At 37.2% G+C, this 22,765-nt stretch overlaps 1 protein-coding gene and 1 long non-coding RNA gene across 2 annotated transcripts; both read left to right on the forward strand.

Moving 5' to 3' along the window:
- On the forward strand, positions 1-7,042 carry LOC129922054 (uncharacterized). Its single transcript, XR_008774058.1, has 3 exons — positions 1-129; positions 4,283-4,400; positions 7,030-7,042. It is a non-coding gene; the product is annotated as an uncharacterized LOC129922054 (long non-coding RNA).
- Positions 7,043-9,380: 2,338 nt separating this feature from the next.
- LOC106067392 (sulfotransferase 1A1-like) lies at positions 9,381-21,950 on the forward strand. The gene is made up of 8 exons (XM_056006260.1): positions 9,381-9,594; positions 9,924-10,121; positions 11,681-11,915; positions 12,245-12,441; positions 14,437-14,554; positions 15,481-15,584; positions 20,141-20,336; positions 21,101-21,950. The coding sequence occupies exons 3-8, from the start codon at positions 11,732-11,734 to the stop codon at positions 21,211-21,213; spliced, it is 912 nt and encodes a 303-aa protein (XP_055862235.1). The 5' UTR covers positions 9,381-9,594; positions 9,924-10,121; positions 11,681-11,731; the 3' UTR covers positions 21,214-21,950.
- Positions 21,951-22,765: the final 815 nt, after the last annotated feature.

Below are 22,765 nucleotides of genomic sequence, written 5' to 3' on the forward strand. Positions count from 1 at the left end.
CATTTGATGCCTACGGCTGGCGGGTTCAAGTGTTTACCGTGATACCAGATCCTTTGAAACATGTTGAGGACATGAGAAATCTACCACTGCGTGATGATGATGTGGTCATAGCAGGCTACCCAAAGTCAGGTAAGTAATAACATAAGATTTAGATGTAGCAGCTACTTCAAAGTTGTCACTATAAGAATTTAAACATCAAAACGCCAGCAACAAAATACGGAACAGAAAAACGTAGTCTCTCATAACAAAAAAACGTAGTCTCTCATAACAAAAAACGTAGTCTCTCATAACAAAAAACGTAGCCTGTCATAACAAAAAACGTAGTCTCTCATAACAAAAAACGTAGCCTGTCATAACAAAAAACGTAGTCTCTCATAACAAAAAACGTAGTCTCTCATAACAAAAAACGTAGTCTCTCATAACAAAAAACGTATTCTAATGAAATAATAATAAAGAAATCCTACAATGTGTCATGAGCAGGGGTGTGTAAGATCATATGTGAGATTGTGTGTGTCTATTTTATTTGTTGTGAGTTGTGAACTGTTTTAGCACGGGAGGGTTTCAAGGGGGTTAATAAGGTTTTCCTGTGGTCACACAATGCTACAGGTCATATGTAACATCTTATGGTAAAAGACGGAAACTGAGGCTGTGAAGCCTCAGGCTAATCTGCAAGGATCTTGGAGGAGGTTTGGTCCTAAGATGTGAGGCAGTCGTGGCGTGCGGACACGCCGTTCTACCTACAAACCAAAACCCTTAGCTATAGGTTAATTTCCGCACTGTCTCTTGTGAGTGTCTCTGTAAGGTCTAAGGCTAAGGGAGCAAACCCTAACAGAAAATCCGATTTTGGAGCCCTTTATGTGCTAAGACTACTGCTCTCTGGCTAACTCCTGCAGCCACATGACTTCAAGTTGCGATGGTTTTTCATCCCTTTGGACCCGGTCAGTATGGAAGAGAGGCGAGTGTTGGCATCTGGGCAGCCCGGCACTTGTAAATTTATCGCCCCCAGCAATAGAGAGATCATTCCATCTCTAAAATTGCAAAGGAAAAGACCGTCTCTCCAAACGTAAAATCCACATACAGACAGACTAAAGTATACGATTTTTTTTCCATATTAAACTAGAATATTCTTATGCTTCTATGCAGCTTTTTGTTGTTGATCTGTAAGTTCTTTCGGTCTGTGTCATGGAACATCAGTATGCTGTTGTTCTCAGTTTTTCCATATAGGGCCTACTAGGCCAAGAACTAGTTACACCGAATAAAACTAGAGTTTAAAGCTTAATGCTTTTAAATTAAGTCATACCAATAGATCGTGTTTACGGAGGTCCTAAACTCAATAAAATGTAAGCCAAAAAGTATGTATAATTCTTTAAAAATATCACAAATCAATACTCACATTTAACTAGATTGGTAAAATCCCTTAACACACCACTAGACCGAAACCAATCGCCTGAACATTGACCTGAAACGTCACAGCCAATGGGCAGTTTAGACCAAGAGCTCATCGTCACGTCACAGGTCTGTACTACGTGGCAACGAGCTATTGGTCTAAACTGCCCACAAGTTGTGACGTTGCAGGTCAGTGTTAAGGCCTTCTATAATGAATGGTCTCGACTAGACACTCTAAGACAGAAGACTAATACGTAAGAATGGCAATAAAAAAAGTCAACACTAAACCAACATTTTTGAGACACTTTTCTTATTCCATTGGCTAGGAACAATTCAAACAAATCCGAGTTCCTTCCATGCACCATTAGAGCCTAGAATGGGTTTTCTGAATCAACCAGGACAACAAATGATTAATTAACATAATTGATTACATTAATACATGGAAAGCCACAGAACTTAATTTTCCTTTCGGGAACAAAAAGTCTAAAGATTGGGTTGACACCTATTTAACAAGGATTAGGAAATTTTTGCTCCTGTATGAAAGGACCAACTCCAGAACACATTTCAACAACTATTATCATTATGGGATATTAGTCGACCGGCGGCGTACCATCCGCCGCTATTTTGCAGGGCCGCCTTAGGCCACTGCAATCTATGCGACCGCAGTGGGCCCCGCACTTTCATAGTAGTATTCACCTGTCACTAAATAGAAGGCCGGATTTAACCATTGTGACCATAAAAAGTCATGGAAAGATCATCCTTTTATTTCTGCAAGTCTGCAGGGAAAAAAAAGAGGGGGGGGGGAGGAGGATAACAAGTAATCTACTCTGTATTCACCCGTAACTAAATAGCAGGGCCGGACTCAAGCTTTGTGGGGCCCTATGCGAAACGGCTTTCGCGGGGCCAAGTTTGGGTAGGGATACGTATAATAAGTGAAATTTTAAGAATTTGTATTAGAAAATTAATTCGTCTTTGCATTTTATTCATTCTTTACTACGTACAGAATTACTTTACGAGCCTTGCGTGTAACGAAGTCAAACAGTATATCATAAGAATTGTCAGACTTACAGATTTTTTAATTTTTTTATATTATAAGGGCTTTAATTAATGCAGTGGCGGCACTAGGATTGGTGTCACCCAATGCGGACCGCATCCTCTGGTGATGCCAGCGCTTTGATGTCTACTATACATTCTTTCTCTGTAAAAAAAAAATACAAAACCTTAACATATGTGGCATTTTCCATTCAAAGGAACTCACTGGCTATGGGAGGTAACTCATATGCTACTGCACAAAACGACAGTATACGAACGACGAATTAAAGAATGTCTAATGCTAGAAGCAACTCCAGATCTTGACATTTTCAAGGAAGAACCGTCTCCGAGAATATTCAACACTCATGTTGTCATGGACCATTACCCACAAGAGATATTGGCAAAGAAAACTAAAGTAAATGTGCAAACATTATATTAGTCTAATAGAAATAGAAATAGATCCAGATTGAACTTTGGCGGGCGCGGTGGCTGAGTAGTTTAGCACTTGGCTTCCGAACCTAGGGTCCTGTTTTCGAACCTCGATGAAGGTTTGGATTTTTAGGCCGCGCTGATTCCACCCAACTCTTATGGGTACCCGACTTAAGTTGAGGAAAGTAAAGGTGGATGGTCGTTGTGCTGGACACTTGACACCCTGCTTGTTAACCGTTAGCCAAAGAAACAGATGACCTTAATATTATCAGCCCTATAAATCGCAAGGTTTGAAAGGGGAACTTTACTTTTACTTTTTACATTTTCATGATATCGAAACAGCTCCCTGTTCTGTATTTGTATTAGCTGGTCGGTAAATCAGGTGTTCCGTTGGGCTACCTCTCCTCTGTAACGTCAACTTAAGATTTTCCAACTGGGTCGAATCCAATCAGACGATTTGAACACGCCTATGTGCTTAAAAAATAAACAAACAAAAAAAAACAGCAGTTTTCATAGTTATTCCTTTTAGCTGGTTTCTGGAAACAACATGGCGGTACAATTATATGCACGCTTTTATTTCGTTGTTCATACGCTGTATGTGATAATAAAAAGGCCTAAATTAAAATTCTGACCGTGTTTCAAGGACCAACGACTTTTCAGAGTTTTAAGTCATTGATCAACATGTTTGACTAGATTGACACATGAAATGCGTAGGACGTAATTATCTACTTTTTTGTAATCAGAAGTTTGTCTTTAGGTCTACAAGTAGCAGTAGATGGAAGAGCGTATCCCTCAGGACTAAACTGCTACAGACATGGAGGAATACAGGATTGATGATGTAGAAGCAGATCTGCAACAGCTTGGGGTTAGGGCGTGGAGATGAAAGGCCCAGGAGAGATCTGAATGGAAGTATGTGTTGAAGCAGGCCAGAGCCCTCCATGGGCTGTAGCGCCACTGGGATGGATGGATGGAGGGAGGAATACAGACTTATAAACACACACAGGGATGCATTCTGCATTTAGAATGGTTATCACTCATGACTACCATTAAATACTAAGACTACATTCTCATGGTGGCGCGGTGGCTGAGTGGTTAAGCGCTTGAATTCCTAACCCGAGATCCTGGGTTAGAATCTCGGTGAAGATTGGGATTTTGAATTTTGGGAATTTTATGGCGCCCGTGAGTCCGCCCAACTATAATGGGTTAGTTGGGGGAAGTAAAGGTCGTTGTGCTAGCCACGTGACACCATGCGCGTTAGCCGATTGACAAATAAAAAACATGACCTTAACATCCTCTGCCCTATAGACCGCAACGTCTGAAAGGGGAACTTTACATTCCCATGATATCAGGGCAGCTCCCTGTTCTGTATTTGACTAAGTCTTTACTGCGTTATAGTTCTCTATTTAGACCTACAATGTTGTCTTCATGTCTACAGATCATCCACGTCATCAGAAATCCCAAAGATGTCTGGGTCTCCTTTTATTACCAAAACAAAGGCCTCGATCCAAACCTCACTCTTCAAAGCGTACTGGACGCAGTCGTAAATGACCAACGTAAGTTAAACCAGTAATTCACAGCTGTTGTTTGCTAGAATGAGCCCTATAAGGAGCACACAATGGCGTGTTGATACAAGCTCCGACATACAATAGTGTGTTGATATAGGTCTTGAACTAGAAGAGAAAAGATAACAGACAATTTGCAAAGTCAGAATACCAACAGATAAGTGTGTGAGATAGAGAGTAACAATAGAGACAGAAATACATTAAGAGACATAGATAGATAGACAGACAGATAGAGAGAAAGAGAGAGAGCAAAGGAAAGAGAAAGATAAAAAGATAGAGAGATAGAAAGAGAGAAGGAAAGATAGAGAGATAGAAAGAAAGAAATATAGATAGAGAGTAGAGAGAGAGATAGAAAAATAGGTAGAAACTAGTAGAAAGACAGATGTTGTAATAACTAAATGGAGGCAACTCAACCAGACATAAATGTTTATTTACAGTACATCACACGTACACAAAACAACATCTCTTAGCAAAGTCTCTTCATCTTGGCTCTCTAGACTTGGGCGGAGCTCGTTCTCTTTACTAATGTTGACATCCTTTTAGGTCTAGTCTATCACAGTGCGCACCTTCTAGCACTAGCCTGGATGGCTGTGCGCATGGCAGAGTTATAACATTGCCCCCTTCTTAGAGCTTTTCGTCCCGAAAAGAAACAGTGCAGTGGAGCTTTGACAGTTTAGGTGGAGGTCGATCGTTGGGAACCACAGACGGTAGGGTGCCTGTTGCCCACGAAGCCATCTGCACAGCTTCCAGTGGTCGTCGCTTTCTCTTCTTCCAGTTGGCCGGTCTATGCTTGAAACGATATCGTGGTCACTGCTTCGACCTCATGACAATAGTCGCTGATGCCAGCCAGCTTAACACAGGGAGAGTTAGTGGAGGTCAGGGTTGCCAGCCACGTAACACAAATGGAGGTTGTGTAGATTCCAGGGTGGTTGTTCTAATACGCTGAGTCAGCGGACGTTTTCCATGAACATTTCGTGACACAGTTGTAGGCCCACAGGTAGCCATGGTTTCAAACACATAGTCTTTCTCAGCTTCATCTGTAAGGCATGCCCATGAAGCATCCTTTTAATGTTCATCCACCACTACATCAGGTTTCGCTGGAAATAATTCACAACCATTCAAGTCACTCTCACTGGTGTGGTCAGAAGTACAAATTTCTGTTAAGTTCAGATCTTGTTGCTGGGTTTCTTGGCATGGGCACTGTCCCCGCAGGGCGCCGCATATACAGTTCAAGTCAATCGCCTGGATGCAGTTGCCTAGCATCGAGTTCTCCCTTATGCCGCTGCCAAAGTCCAATTCATTGTTTCTGTCTCGGCCATTGTTGGGGCCCGTATTCACAATTTCACCCGACGTCATCCAAGGCAAGGAATCAGAAACGGTCTTCAGGCTTTCATGGTTTGAATTCTCGTCAAAGGTACTGACAGATAAACAGAGGTCTTTAAAGTCCACAGCAGAAAGCTTGGACGCAGACCCAACGTTGTCTTGATCTGTCCGGCTCATTGAGGTACTCGTTTCAGGTACAACAGGAACAAATACTTCAGGCACATAACAGACTTCTCTTGTTTCTTCATTTGTTTCTTTCCTTTCGATATGAAACATACCGTTCAGATCGTCGCAGCAATCGTCGTTACGTTTCTCGCCTTGAAAGTCATTCCCGCAAGATTTGCCCACAACACAGTCACAGACAGCGCTCCAATCCCCAGCGCCTCCATCACCACTGTTTGTGCAGCCACAGTCCTGAGCAGGCAACTTTTCCTTCCCTAACGAGTTTATTCCTCCTTGTGCTTGCGACACAATTTTATCACTTGTGTCTATTTGGCCTTCTACTTGCAATACACTTTCATCTACTTTGTTCCACATCATGTTCCTGCTCATGTTCCCCATCATGATCCTAATCGTGTTCATTTGTTCCTTAAATGCATCCCCACAGTCCTTAATCTTGCCCATTACATCAACAATCCCAGGTTCAATTTCAAATTGATAGGTCTCCGGATCTTGTTCTTGATCGATCAGAGCTTGCCGCAGACGAGCCGTGAGCGTTTCCCTGCGGGTTTTAAATATCGGTCCCGAAGCTCTTGTCTTAGCTCTTTAATTAAGAGCTGATGTAATAGCTTCAACGATGCCATAGAGATCGAATCCTACCTACTCTCGTTGAGTTGCCTATAATCCCACTTCTGAGACCAATTGTAATAACTTAAGTGAGGCAACTCAAAGAGACATAGATGTTTATTTACAGTACATCACAGGTACACAAAACGACATCTCTTAGCAAAGTCTCTTCATCTTGGCTCTCTAGACCTGGGCGGAGCTCGTTCTCCTTTCTAATGTTGACATCCTTTTAGGTCTAGTCTATCACAGTGCGCACCTTCTAGCACTAGCCTGGATGGCGGTGCGCATGGCAGAGTTATAACAGTATATATATAAGTGGGTAACCCGTCAAAATAGCGAGATAGAGAGAGAGACAGTGAGACAAAGGAGGCAAGACAGACAAGAAAGACAGAGACAAAGGTAGAGACAAATGAGAGAGATGGAGACATAGAGACAAGCAGACATAGAGACAGATACAGAGGCAGAGAAATCACCAATCCTATATAAGATTGTGTACATTTTCTATCCCCAGTGGTGTATACCTCTCAATTTGACTATCTACGTCAGATGTCACAATTTCAACAGGAACACCCTGACCACCCAATAACACATCTACTACGAAGAAATGAACAGGGTAAGCCTACACGCTCCATTCACATACTTCCCGATGTTGTGTCACTACTCACTAGTATGTAGTGGGCGGGTTAAATAAAATACTGTATCGCCTCCAGCCTGCGCAAAGTATTTTTAAAGTGATAATTCCCTCGCGCAGGCCAATACCACTCTTTACACTAAATGAAGTCCACAGCTGTGAACAACAGATAGACTTGAAGACAAGCCTTTTTATTAGTAGTATGAAGTACATTTATCTACCCACTTACGACTTTATAAACAAATTATTTTATTGTTGACCATTCATAAAGGGAAGTTAATCTAGAAAAAACGATTCCTCCTTTGTATTCTCCCTTAGTTCTCTTCTAGCGTGTGTTTGGTTACCATAACTACATCTATGATTTATAAAGTGAAGTTTGGTGTCTTTAAAATCTATACACTTTGCCACTACGATTAGCCATTGGATTTCATTGTTTCCTTTTATGAATTTGTGTGTTGTTGTTTCATCGTTGATTTTTCGATAGTATTTGAATGTTGATTGATAATTAGTTGCATGTCTTTTGTTTTCATATTTGCTCGAACTAAAAAGTGTACACATTTCTTAAAACAAAAATATTCACAAACTTGTTAACCATCAAACATTCCTAGTTCCACTGTATTTCAACTGCATACGTACATAGACACAAATGGAGGAACACACTACCCATCCATTAGGGCATACTTTCAAAATTGTGTAGACCTTTACTGTCATCATTTTATGGACCTTTGCTGTCATCATTTTATGGACCTTTGCTGCAGCATACTCCACGATCATGCTGGAAATCATGGAATGTGTTTTTGAAACTATTTCCCTCAAAAAATGTTGTTATGAAATATTCTTTGTTTTATTACTAATATAAATTAATATTTTATGTGTTTTCTTTAAAAAGTCTACTCGATGTTCATGATGAAAATCATGAATTGTGCTTTTGAAACTATGCCTTCACAAAATTTTGTTTTTATTAAATATTCTTTGTATTATTATTGATAAAAAAAAATACTTTCACGTGCATATGCCTATTAGTTCTAGTATACACAATTATGTGACATGTACAAAGGATGTAAATAATACTTTGTCACGTGACCATATTCCGCACTGGACTTCAGATGTGGATTGTGTGATGTTTAGTCAACTCTGAGCAAATGAAAAACTTCACATGTTATTTTCATGCCAATGCTTTTGTTCTTTCTTTCTTTCAATCAAATTGGAGCATGTCTTTCCATCCAGAAAAATGTCAGTTGTTAAGAGTAACAACAAAAAAAAAAAAAACTAAAACAAATTAATTCCACTTAACTTATTCATGGTATACCAGTAACACAGACTAAAAACGCAACATACCTAGGTGTTATAATAAATGAAAAACTGTTATGGAATCCCCATATTGATGAAACTATCAAAAAATCAAACAAAGCATTAGGATTTATTAAAAGAAATTTCTATAAATCAAAATATAAGAACAAAACTAAAATGTTATTTAACCTTGATTGGGACTATTTGGGACCCATCAACTCAAGAAAACATTAAGAAACTGGAACAGACACAAAATAGAGCAGTGAGATTCATAACAAACGAATATTCACATTTGACTAGAGTAACACCTTTAGTAAAATCACTAAATTTAGAAAGCCTTCAACTCAAAAGTAAAGTAGCAATTATACATAAAACACTGAACCATTATTTTCAAATACAAAAACAAAGTTTAATAAAATACTAATAAAGACACAAAGATAATTGTACACTTCTCGTTCCATATGCTAGGACCAATTTGTACAAATACTCCTTCTTCCCTAGTTCTATTAGAGCATGGAATGGGTTGCCTGAGCTAGCCAGGAAAACCAGTGACTTGGCAGAATTTAAGTCATTGGTTAATATGCATGACTGAATGCATGACGCGTAGGACGTAATCATCTTCTTTTTTGAAGTAATGTCTGTATTATATGAGGTAAGAATTTTTTTGTAAATCTCTCTTTCTCTCTCTCTTTTAGTCTCCCCTTCTCTTTCTATCTATCCTGCTGTCTCTCTCAAGACTCAAGCTTAGTCCCGTTTCTCTCTTTCTATTCTTGTTTGTCTCCCTCTAGCTTTGTCTCCATCTGTTCTCTTTCTCTTCTCTCTCTAGCTTAAATCTTAGTTCGATTAACAAAATAATCTTTTTGTTTTTATTTAATAATCATTTCGAGCTGCATGTGAATTGTCTCTAATTTTCGTTTCAGATTTGATGATCGAGTTGTGAACTTTATTGGTTTGACCCTCCACGCATAAGTATGGATTTTATCATTCACCAGCACAGCGATCTACCGCAGTATTTAGCCAAGTCGCCCCTTGATGCCTACGGCTGGCGGGTTCAAGTGTTTCCCATGATACCAGATCCTTTGAAACATGTTGAGGACATGAGAAACTTACCACTGCGTGATGATGATGTGGTCATAGCAGCCTACCCAAAGTCAGGTAAGTAATAACATAAGATTTAGATGTAGCAGCTATTTATAGGATCCCTTTCCTCAAATAATGTAGGGCCTTATGAAGTTTAAAAACGGTCATGATAGAATTTTATGGAACTCGTTGGGGTTTAAATCTAGGAATTTCAGCAAGATTGTCAAACTCAATTTTTTTTTATTTCGTATAAATAAGGGCTTTAATGTATTTGCGGCACTAGGATCGGTATCACCCAAAGCGAACCGCATCCTCTGGTGATGCCAGCGCTTTGATGTCCACTATACGTTCTTTCTCTATAAAAAAACAACAACATTAATATATGTGGCATTTTCCATTCAAAGGAACTCACTGGCTATGGGAGGTAACTCATATGCTACTGCACAAAACGACAGTATACGAACGACGAATTAAAGAATGCCTAATGCTAGAAGCAACTCCAGATCTTGACATTTTCAAGGAAGAACCGTCTCCGAGAATATTTAACACTCATGTTGTCATGGACCATTACCCACAAGAGATATTGACAAAAAAAAACTAAAGTAAGACCATTTGTATGCAAACATTATATAAGTCTAATAGAAATAGATCTAGATAGAATTGTAGGATAAATATAACTTCCATGTTCACCTATCCATTAGTCTGTTAAAGCACGCATGATCTGTCCACCGTTTTTCTCTATTCCTCTCTGTCTATAGCCTTTGAGTTTTCTTCTTCTAGAAACTTTCAGGTAAAGTTGAGCCTTCTGCTCTTGGAACTCTAGGCCAGCAAAGGCGAACAAGAGATCCCACCCCCTTAAGCACCTCACGGAAGTCTTGTTTTTGCTACGCTTTGGCCTAATCTTTATCTCCTACGATCGTTTCCACCCGAGCGCCACTATGAGGCAGGGTAGCATGCCCGGGATTGCCTTGGATAGAATCTCTTACAATGACAGGGCCGTCATTGATAAGATAAGATTTGATAAAGCTATGTTTCAATTAATTTGAATTTATGTGGAGGAAGATTTTTTTGTTCTAACTTAATTATACTGGACTTATTACAACACGATACAAAAGCAGACAAAACTGTTTCTGACACTTTAGGTGTTAAAAGCAGTTACCGATAAGAAAAGATTGTGAGTATAGCAGCTTTAAGCGTACATTTGGATGGCAGAGTTTTGGTGCATTTTGAACCGTGTCACACAAACATAAAATATAAACTTCTTTTACTTTTATAATACCAATCAAATCATTATCCAATCAAATCAGTAGAAATTCAAATCATTAGCCAATCAAATCATGATATAATGAATTCTAATTTAAGCGTGAGCCAATCAAATTATGTAGCCCACAATCAAATCATGAGCTGGTAAAATTACTATCTAAGCGAGTCATGAGAAAATAATCATATCATGATCTAAATAAGTCATGGGTCAATCAATTCATGAGTCTATTGCATTTTTTTTCACTGGCGTCATCATTTATTATATTAACTCCAGGGGCGTAGCTGGTCGGTAAATGAGGTGTTCCGTTGGGCTACCTCTCCTCTGTAACGTCAACTTAAGATTTTCCAACTTGGTCGACTCCAATCAGACGATTTGAACACGCCTATGTGCTTAAAAACAAACAAACACTCAGAATACTCAGAAAGACACAAAGATAATGGCACATTTCTCGTTCCATATGCTAGGACAAATTTATAGAAATACTCCTTCTTCCCTAGTGCTATTAGAGCATGGAATGGGTTGCCTGAGCTAGCCAGGAAAACCAGTGACTTGGCAGAATTTAAGTCATTGGTTAATATGCATGACTGAATGCATGACGCGTAGGACGTAATCATCTTCTCTTTTGAAGTAATGTCTGTATTATATGAGATAAGAATTTTTTTGTAAATCTCTCTTTCTCTTCTCTATCTATCCTGCTGTCTCTCTCAAGACTCAAGCTTAGTCCCGTTTCTCTCTTTCTATTTCTTGTTTGTCTCCCTCTAGCTTTGTCTCCATCTGTTGTTCTCTTTCTCTTCTCTCTCTAGCTTAATTCTTAGTTCGATTAACAAAGTTATATGTTGTTTTAAATTTAATTATCATTCCGGACTGAATGGGAGTTGTCTCTCCTTTTCGTTTCAGATTTGATGATCGAGTTGTGAACTATATTGGTTTGACCCTCTACGCATAAGTATGGATTTTATCATTCACCAGCACAGCGATCTACCGCAGTATTTAGCCAAGTCGCCCCTTGATGCCTACGGCTGGCGGGTTCAAGTGTTTCCCATGATACCAGATCCTTTGAAACATGTTGAGGACATGAGAAACTTACCACTGCGTGATGATGATGTGGTCATAGCAGCCTACCCAAAGTCAGGTAAGTAATAACATAAGATTTAGATGTAGCAGCTATTTATAGGATCCCTTTCCTCAAATAATGTAGGGCCTTATGAAGTTTAAAAACGGTCATGATAGAATTTTATGGAACTCGTTGGGGTTTAAATCTAGGAATTTCAGCAAGATTGTCAAACTCAATTTTTTTTTATTTCGTATAAATAAGGGCTTTAATGTATTTGCGGCACTAGGATCGGTATCACCCAAAGCGAACCGCATCCTCTGGTGATGCCAGCGCTTTGATGTCCACTATACGTTCTTTCTCTATAAAAAAACAACAACATTAATATATGTGGCATTTTCCATTCAAAGGAACTCACTGGCTATGGGAGGTAACTCATATGCTACTGCACAAAACGACAGTATACGAACGACGAATTAAAGAATTCCTAATGCTAGAAGCAACTCCAGATCTTGACATTTTCAAGGAAGAACCGTCTCCGAGAATATTTAACACTCATGTTGTCATGGACCATTACCCACAAGAGATATTGACAAAGAAAACTAAAGTAAGACCATTTGTATGCAAACATTATATAAGTCTAATAGAAATAGATCTAGATAGAATTGTAGGATAAATATAACTTCCATGTTCACCTATCCTTTAGTCTGTTAAAGCACGCATGATCTGTCCACCGTTTTTCTCTATTCCTCTCTGTCTATAGCCTTTGAGTTTTCTTCTTCTAGAAACTTTCAGGTAAAGTTGAGCCTTCTGCTCTTGGAACTCTAGGCCAGCAAAGGCGAACAAGAGATCCCACCCCCTTAAGCACCCCCACGGGAGTCTTGTTTTTGCTACGCTTTGGCCTAATCTTTTCCTCCTACGATCCTTTCCACCCGAGCGCCACTATGAGGCAGGGTAGCATGCCCGGGATTGCCTAAGATAGAATCTCTTACAATGACAGGGTCGTCATTGATAAGATAAGATTTGATAAAGCTATGTTTCAATTAATTTGAATTTGTGTGGAGGAAGATTTTTTGTTCTAACTTAATTATACTGGACTTATTACAACAAGATACAAAAGCAGACAAAACTGTTTCTGACACTTTAGGTGTTAAAAGCAGTTACCAATAAGAAAAGATTGTGAGTATAGCAGCTTTAAACGTACATTTGGAAGACAGAGTTTTGATGCATTTTGAACCGTGTCACACAAATATACAATATAAACTTCTTTTAATTTTATAATACCAATCAAATCATTATCCAATCAAATCAGTAGAAATTCAAATCATTAACCAATCAAATCATGATATAACGAATTCTAATTTAAGCGTGAGCCAATCAGATTATGTAGCCCACGATCAAATCATGAGCTGGTAAAATTACTATCTAAGCGAGTCATGAGAAAATAATCATATCATGATCTAAATAAGTCATGGGTCAATCAATTCATGAGTCTATTGCATTTTTTTTTCACTGGCGTCATCATTTATTATATTAACTCCAGGGGCGTAGCTGGTCGGTAAATCAGGTGTTCCGTTGGGCTACCTCTCCTCTGTAAGGTCAACTTAAGATTTTCCAACTTGGTCGAATCCAATCAGACGATTTGAACACGCCTATGTGCTTAAAAAATAAACAAACAAAAAAACAGCAGTTTTCGTAGTTATTCCTTTTAGCTGGTTTCTGGAAACAACATGGCGGTACAATTATATGCACGCTTTTATTTCGTGGTTGAGACGCTGTATTTGATAATAAAAGGGCCTAACGTAAAATTCTGACCGTGTTTCAAGGACCAACGACTTTTCAGAGTTTTAAGTCATTGATTAACATGCTTGACTTGATTGACACATGAAATGCGTAGGACGTAATTATCGTCTCTTTTGAAATAAGAAGATTGTCTTTAGGTCTACAAGTAGCAGTAGACGGAAGAGCGTATCCCTCAGGACTAAAATGCTACAGATATGGAGGAATACAGGATTGATGATGTAGAAGCAGATCTGCAACAGCTTGGGGTCAGGGCGTGGAGACGAAAGGCCCAGGAGAGATCTGAATGGAAGGATGTGTTGAAGCAGGCCAGAGCCCTCCACTGGGATGAATGGATGGAGGGAGGAATACAGACTTATAAACACACACAGGGATGCATTTTGCATTTAGAATGGTTATCACTCATGACTACCATTAAATACTAAGACTACATTCTTTGGTGGCGCGGTGGCTGAGTGGTTAAGCGCTTGACTTCCTAACCCGGGCTCCTGGGTTCGAATCTCGTTGAAGATTGGGATTTTGAATTTTAGGAATTTTAAGGCGCCCGTGAGTCCACCCAACTATAATGGGTTAGTTGGGGGAAGTAAAGGTCGTTGTGCTGGCCACGTGACACCATGAGCGCTAGCCGATTGACAAATAAAAAACATGACCTTAACATCCTCTGCCCTATATCCGCAAGGTCTGAAAGGGGAACTTTACATTCTCATGATATCAGGGCAGCTCCATGTTCTGTATTTCACTATGTCTATAAATGCGTTATTGTTCTCTATTTTGACCTACAATGTTGTCTTTATGTCTACAGATCATCCACGTCATCAGAAATCCTAAAGATGTCTGGGTCTCCTTTTATTACCAAAACAAAGGCCTCGATCCAAACCTCACTCTTCAAAGCTTACTGGACGCAGTCGTAAATGACCAACGTACGTTAAACCGGTAGTTCACAGCTGTTGTTTGCTAGAATGAGCCCTATAAGTAGCACACAATGGCGTGTTGATACAAGCTCCGACATACAATAGTGTGTTAAGATAGGTCTTCAACTAGGCTCAAGACGAGTATTTAAACAAAGAAAAGATAACAGACAATTTACAAAGTCAGAATACCAACAGATAAGTGTGTGAGATAGAGAGTGACAATAGAAACAGAAATAGATAAAGAGACTTCTTTTTTTTTACATATACATATTCAGAGAAAGAGAGAGAGAGAGGCAGACAGACCAGAAAGACAGAGACAGAGGTAGAGACAAATGAGAGAGCTGGAGACACATTGAAAGTGACAAAGAGACAGATCCAGAGACAGAGAAAGCAGCAATCATATAAAAGACATAGATAGATAGATAGAGAGAGAGAGAGAGAGAGAGAGAAAGAGAGCAAAAGAAAGATAGAAAGATAAAAAGATAGAGATAGAAAGAGAGAAGGAAAGATAGAGAGATAGAAAGAAAGATAGAGAGATAGAAAGAAAGATAGAGAGATAGAAAGAAAGATAGAGAGATAGAAAGAAAGATAAATATATAGAGAAATAGAGAGATAGAAAGAAAGAGAGATAGAAAGAAAGATAGAGAAATAGAGAGATAGATAGAAAGATAGGTAGAAATATATATAATATATATATATATATATATATATATATATATATATATATATATATATATATATATATATATATATATATATACAGAGAGAGAGAGAGAGAGAGAGAGAGAGATACAGAAAGACAGTGAGACAAAGGTAGAGACAAATGAGAGAAATTGAGACACATAGTGACATATAGACTGACAGACATAGAGACATATCCAGAGGCAGAGAAAGCAGCAATCCTATATAAGATTGTGTACATTTTCTACCCCCAGTGGTGTATACCTCTCAATTTGACTATCTACGACAGATGTCACAATTTCAACAGGAACACCCTGACCACCCAGTACTACACATCTACTACGAAGAAATGAACAGGGTAAGCCTACATGCTCTATTCACATACTTCCCGATGTCGTGTCACTACTCACTAGTATGTAGTGGGCGAGTTAAATAAAATACTGTAGGCCAGTGATTCCCAAAGTGGTCTATATAGACCCCCAGGGGTCTACGAAGACTTTCAAGGGGTCTACGATAGTGAAAAAACAAATTGGGGGTCCATGAGATGTCCAAGGGGGTCTATGATAATAGATTTCATATAAGCAGGTTGTGACTTTAATTTTTACATCCCATTAATGTAATTCTTCACACTATATATAATTTGTGACTTAGTTAATCATTTAAATATTTATCCCGCTATTCAAACGAAAAATTGTTGTATTTAATTTCAATACTTATTAAAATAACTAAATTTTATCTTCATGTAAATAATGTTTAACAAAAAGAAATGTAGACTGTCTAGCATTGATTTATATAAAATTGTTTATTCTTTCCTTGTCAACCAAGCGGTTACCGATTGCCTTTTTTATGACGATATGAAACTAATTACGCTTGAGGATCATCTGCGACAATATCACCCAGATAAAAAGATATAGATTTGAAAAACTTTTTAACAGGCAAAGATAAAGTTCAGAATAGACCCACAAAATCTCTATTCAACATCATGTAGAGAAGATGGTGGTTTATGAGTCTTACAATATCTGTTCACTTATAGCAAAATAAGGGTGTGGTGGTAGTGGTTAAGCGCTTGGCTTCCATAATTGGGGTCCTGGGTTTGAATCTCTGTGAATTTTGAATTTCAGGATTTTCAGGGCTCCCCTGAGTCCACCCATCTCTAATGGGTACCTGAATTATGTTAGTAAAAGTAAAGGCGGTTGGTCGTTGTTCTGCCCACATGACACCCTGCTCGTTAACCGTTGGCCAAAGAAACAGATGACCATAACATCATCACAATGTCTGAAAGGGGAAATTTACTTATTTATGGCAAAATGCGGAAAACACCATAGGTAAAACATTGATTTTTACCAGCCGTTGTAGTTTTAAAACCTGTTTTACACAAACCCACATCTGATATTATTAAAAGAATTTCTTTAAGCAACAATACAGTTCAAGGTTGCTTCGGTGGCATGAGTTATATAATTAAAAGCTTCATATGTAATTCTTTGCAAACGACATATATAAGTTTGGGCTCAGCAGCGTAACAGGTTCTGCCAGGATGTAGTGGTGTGTGCTGCAAACTGCATTATGGTTGCCGGCTCCTTATTTTTCCTCAGGTTAACCCACAAAACCTTTCCCATGTTTGAGTTGCAAGACAGGAGAGTTTTGAATTCAGTTTTACTTCTGCTAGGTGGGTGGTAGCCAGCCAAGACTAATGAGCCCTTCATGCTTACTGGTTTAGGCGACAGTCACTCGCCTTCGCTCTTTCTCCCGATAGTGATAACATCTTCGCGCGGACACAATATTTGAGCAACTCGTGAAACGTCAACAAAATACACGAGAAACTGCTCTTTGCTAATACTCTTACAATGATACTTAAGGCCATTGTGTTTGGAGATTCCAGCAATACATATTGCTATTTTAATTAATTGGTTTTGAATTTTATCAATAAAAAAGAGAGATCTCTAAAATCTCTAATATGTAGCTTTAAATTACTTTTTCACTTTTCAACTCTCTACAGATAGAAATTAGGAGGCGGTTTGGCTGAGCGGTAAAGTGCTTGGCTTCTGAACTGGGGGTCCCGAGTTTGAATCCTGTTGAAGACTTGGATTTTTTATTTCGGGATCTTTTGGGCGCCTCTGAGGCCACCCAGCTCTAATGGGTACCTGACATTAGTTGGGGAAAGTAAAGGCTGTTGGTCGTTGTGCTGGCCACATGAAACCCTCGATAATCATAGGCCACAGAAACAGATGACCTTTACATCATCTGCTCTATAGACCACAAGGTCTGAGGGGAACTTTACTTTACTTTTTGTACAGATAGAAATTTGTTTTAAAAATGTTGAATTTACAAAAATTTGAAAGTTAAGCAGGGGGTCTACCGAAAACCAGAAAACATGGCAAGGGGTCTACGAGACAAAAACGTTTGGGAACCACTGCTGTAGGCTATTGCCTCCAGCCTGCGCAAAGTATTTTTAAAGTGATAATTCGCTCGCGCAGGCCAATACCACTCTTTACACTACATGCAGTCCACAGTGGCACAGAAGTCTGAGACAGCTGTGAACAACAGATAGACTCGAAGACAAGCCTTATTTATGAAGTACATTTCTCTACACACTTACGACTTATAAACAAATTATCTTATTCTTGACCATTCATAAAGGGAAGTTAATCTAGAAAGAACAATTCCTCCTTTGTAACGATGTATTCTCCCTTAGTTCTCTTCTTGCGTGTGTTTGGTTACCATAACTACATCTATCTTTATTATAAAGTAGAATGTGAGGGGTATGTATGTATGTATGTTACTTATAGACATCAAAACCGCTTGACCAATCTTGATAAAACTAGGCAGGAATGTTCCTTGGGTACCAACTTAGACCTTAGTGAATGTATTGTAGCCCTAAAACAAATGTAAGACCCTCAAAAAAAATAAAGTTGTCCGACTCTATTACAGCTATAGTATTTTATAGATCTAGGCCATGTCTACAATGTTGACATGAGAAAAGATAGAAAGGATTTAGACCTAGATCTAATTTTAAGAAATACACTTTGCGCAGATAGTTTTTTACTTTGACACATGAAAAGACAAAAGAAGATCTTTTGATTTCATTATATAATAAAATTAACCTTCAATTTTGTGTTTCAAAAGCATTTTTTACATTAATTAGTTCCTTATATCTGTGATTACAGATTTCCTGACGAACATTCTTTCATTAGACAATTCAGTAATGAATCGCGTACTAAATATTAATTCGTTTAATTGTTTACTTTATAATCCCATCCCTAGATCTAAAACTCTAATTCAACTCTAAGATGATAAAACTTCTCTTCGCACAGATAGCTTTATACTTTAACACATAAACATATTAATTAAAGTCCATTCATTTCATATTTTGATCAAATAAACATTCAAATTTGGTTTTCTAAAGCTACATTCGTTTACGAAAGCTGCGAAGCCGAGTTAAAGGCCTAGATCTATATTCATTCATGAATCGCGTACTAAATATAATTTCTTTTAATTGTTCACTTTATAATCCCATTCATTTAACAAAGCTATCGCTCTTTTCGTTTTTAATAGATAAGAATGTATCGACTTCGGGTAAACCCATTTTCGCAAACCTAATTTTATTTTCGTAGCGAAAGAGAAAAAACTTGAAAGGATCATTAGCTACGTTTAACATACATCTAAATCCAATCCACTAGATTATTCAAAAGCATTTTTTACATAAATTAGTTCCTGATATCTACAGATTTCCTGGCGAACATTCTTTCATTAGACATTACCAAATGGTTACACATTAACACATCTCTCTTCTGAGGTCTGAGTCTATTCCTAGGCCTAGAACTCTTACTGAACTCTAAGATGATAAAACTTCTTTTCGCAAAGATAGTTTTATGCTTTAACACATAAACATACTAATTCAACTCTAAGATGATAAAACTTCTGTTCGCACAGATAGTTTTATACTTTAACACATGAACATACTAATTATAGTCCATTAACTTCATATATTGATCAAATAAACATTCAAATTTGGTTTTCTAAAGTATTATTTTTAAGAGACTACATTCTTTTACAAAAGCTGCGAAGCCGAGTTGAGATAGGCCTAGATCTATATTCATTCATGAATCGCGTACTAAAAATTATTTCGTTTAATTGTTCACTTTATAATTCCATTCATTTAACAAAGCTACCCATTTTCGCAAACCTAATTTTATTTTCGTAGCGAAAGAGAAATAACGTGAAAGGATCATTAGTTAAGTTTAACATACATCTAAATCCAATCCACTACATTAGTAAACACAAACTTAGACCCACAGGCCGCGGGTAATGCCAGGCTAGTGGTTTATAAAGTGAAGTTTGGTGTCTTTAAAATCTATACACTTTACTACTAGTATTAGCCATTTAATTTCATTGTTTCCTTTTATGAATTTGTGTGTTGTTATTTAATCGTTCATTTTTCGATAGTATTTGAATGTTGATTGATAATAGTTAGGCCTAAATGTTTTTAGTTATAATGTTTGCTTAACTAAAAGGTGTACGCATTCATTAAAACAAGAATATTCACAAACTTGTTAACCATCAAACATTCATAGTTCCACTGTATTTCAACTGCATATGTACATAGTTACAGTATGTACCATAATCACACGCCCATTAGGGCATACTTTCAAAATTTCGTCACGTGCATATTAATGCCTATTAGTTCTAGTATACACAATAATATACAGCCTATCTCCTTTTATATTTGTATTTTATGTCATTGCCAAAAAAAAAAAAAAAAAAAAAAAAAAATCAAATGTGTTAAATTTCTATTTTATTTTTGGGTTCAGAAATTTTGAATAAAAATCGAAACGTTCCAATGTGTTTCTGTCATTAAAATTATAGGCCCTGTAGACTCATCTTCATTTCTTTGTCTCTCTATTGCTGCTGTTGTAGAATCCGAAGCAGACCATTCAACAACTGGCTACATTTCTGGGCGTGGAAGACAATGAAGAATTCCTAGAAAAAGTCCAAGAGGCTTGTAAGTTTGACAAGATGAAGAAAGTTGAAGAGGATAACAAGAAGGAACTACCAGAGGCGCTGGCTAAAGTTGCTAAAGAAGTGAATATGAAGATGGTGATGTTTCGAAAAGGTAAGCCATGTCAAAGTTTGCATTGAGCCACAGCAATGGACTTAGGTATCAAGGTAGGCAGTGAGTCTCTGTATCAAGGTTAAATGAGGACCTCTGTATCAAGGTACAATAAAGACCTCTGTATCAAGGTAAATGAGGACCATGTATCAAGTTAAAATGAGGACCCTTGCATCAAAGGAAAATGAAAACCTCTGAAGGAAATTTAGGACATCTGTACCAAGGTCAAATGAGGTCCTCAGTATCAAAGTAAAATTAGGACCTCTGTATCATAGTAAAATGAGAACCTCTGTATCAAGGTAAGCAGTGGACTATTTACCAAGGTTAATGGTGAGCCTCTTTAGCAAGGTTAGTAGAAGTATTTTTGAGTCAAAGTAATCAGAGGTCCTCTGTGACAATATAAATTAGGACAATGCAATTAGTAAAATGAGTTATCTTTAAAAAAAAAAAAAAAAAAAAAAAAGGGTACTTTTCTATATTTGAAATTATGACACTATGTAAAAATACTTTTGGTTGACCATCAAAGTGTGCATTAGACTTGACATTCTTTTTGGTGTAAGCACATTTGTTTAAAATCTAAACGAGGCTAATAGTGTACAAAGAATGCTATATTAATGTTGAAAGACTTTTCAAACCTAGAAGACATATATTGATTAGAAAACATTTGGTCGCTAAGCTAAAATATTTTCTGAATTTGTTTGGTACAGCACAACGAAACTAAGATAATAAAAAAAATTCTAAAACATTTTAACAATTCTTTGTTCCAGGTATAATAGGGGACTGGAAGAATGAACTGACCAAAGAACAAATTGACCAACTGGATACTTATATAGCCAAGGAGATGGAAAAAGGCCTTGAATTTAAGTTTATTTATGAATAGCGACAACTTATTAATGCCTGACTACTTTATGTGTAAAAATAATTCAACAATGTAAACAGGCTTTAAGCCATTAAAAAACATTCTTAATATTTTTTAATTATTTTTTTTTTCTCAATGCAAAGATATTTGCACTTATTTTTTTGGGAAATAATTCAATTTTATCATAAACATATATTATTTCTCTACATTACACTTTATTTTTAAACAAAGAATTTTTAAAAAATGTTAATGTTAATAGAAAAGTTCAGAAAAATTAATGGACAGTTTGGTACAAGTGTCAAAACTTTAAAAAAAGAAACTACATAGAAACCCAGCATGGTGTGAGGGTTGTCATATTTTTCTGAAAATAAAATACGCTATAGGACTCTTCAGTTACACCACCAAAATAATATATTTATTTCTCGTTATGTAAGTATTGGTGGCTTAACTCTTTTTCACATCCATTACTTTCCACATTTTGATTTCTTCTTCTTCTAGACAGCTTTTTGCTGTTGAGCTGTGAGCTCTTTTGCAACCTGTGCCTAGGAAAAATAGTGTGCTGTTCTCTTCAGTTGTTAGGCACTGTTGTACAGGGTGCTGATGTGTTGGGCTCTAGTGGTATTAGGGTCTGCCTAAGGTGGCTTAGGAAGGGGCATTTAAAAAGGATATGGTAACTTTTCTCCCCATTTCGATACTATTATTCATTTTGCTCATTTGTATTTCATTATTCTGTTATGATTAAAATTCAATAAAACCTTTTTGTTTGTTATCAGAAAATGTTTTATTTGGTATTGAATTATGGGAGAATGCATTCTCTTTTTATACAATACAAATTAAAATGTATAAATCCAAAATCAGTTTACTTTAATGTGTGTTAAATCAACGTTGGCATCGTCAATTAGGAGAGAAAGAGTTCATAATCTAAATGTTTCACATTTAATCTGATGTCTGTTATCTAATAGAGGCTACAAGTTTTTTTTTTGATATTCAAGATGTTTCAGTGTTAAACTTGCTCTGATTGGTCAGAGATTTGTTGACAAGATGGCTGTTTATTGAACCAAACACAAAAGACAAGCAGGACAACGATTTGAAGATTTTGAACAAAGCTTATATCAGCTCACTCTGCATGTACACTTTATTTCTCCTAAAGCCATTCTCAAATCAAGTTGAAACCTTGCACAATTATTTACTGGCATAGACAAGACTTGAATCAATTAAAAAAATTATCGTTTAGTCAATTAATAACTGGTAATTATTTATTTTGTTTAATATCAACAATGAAAATTAATCCATCAGTATTCACAGATATGGCTAAATATTAAGGTTTCATCCCCTTCTCGGATTCAGTTGAAACTTTGCACAATTATTCATAGACAAGACATGAATCAATAAAAAAAATTAACCAATTACTCAATGAATTATTGGTAATTAATTATTTTGTTGGATATTGTTTAATAGAATAACTTCTAAAATATTCTACATTATCGTGGGAGATAAAGGAATTTTTTCTAACGATTGCAAACATACATTAATGTCTGAAATCCTTCCAGAGAGCAACATTAAAGAAACAACT

Source organism: Biomphalaria glabrata, chromosome 12, assembly GCF_947242115.1.
Source record: "Biomphalaria glabrata chromosome 12, xgBioGlab47.1, whole genome shotgun sequence".
NCBI classification, from domain to species: domain Eukaryota; kingdom Metazoa; phylum Mollusca; class Gastropoda; family Planorbidae; genus Biomphalaria; species Biomphalaria glabrata.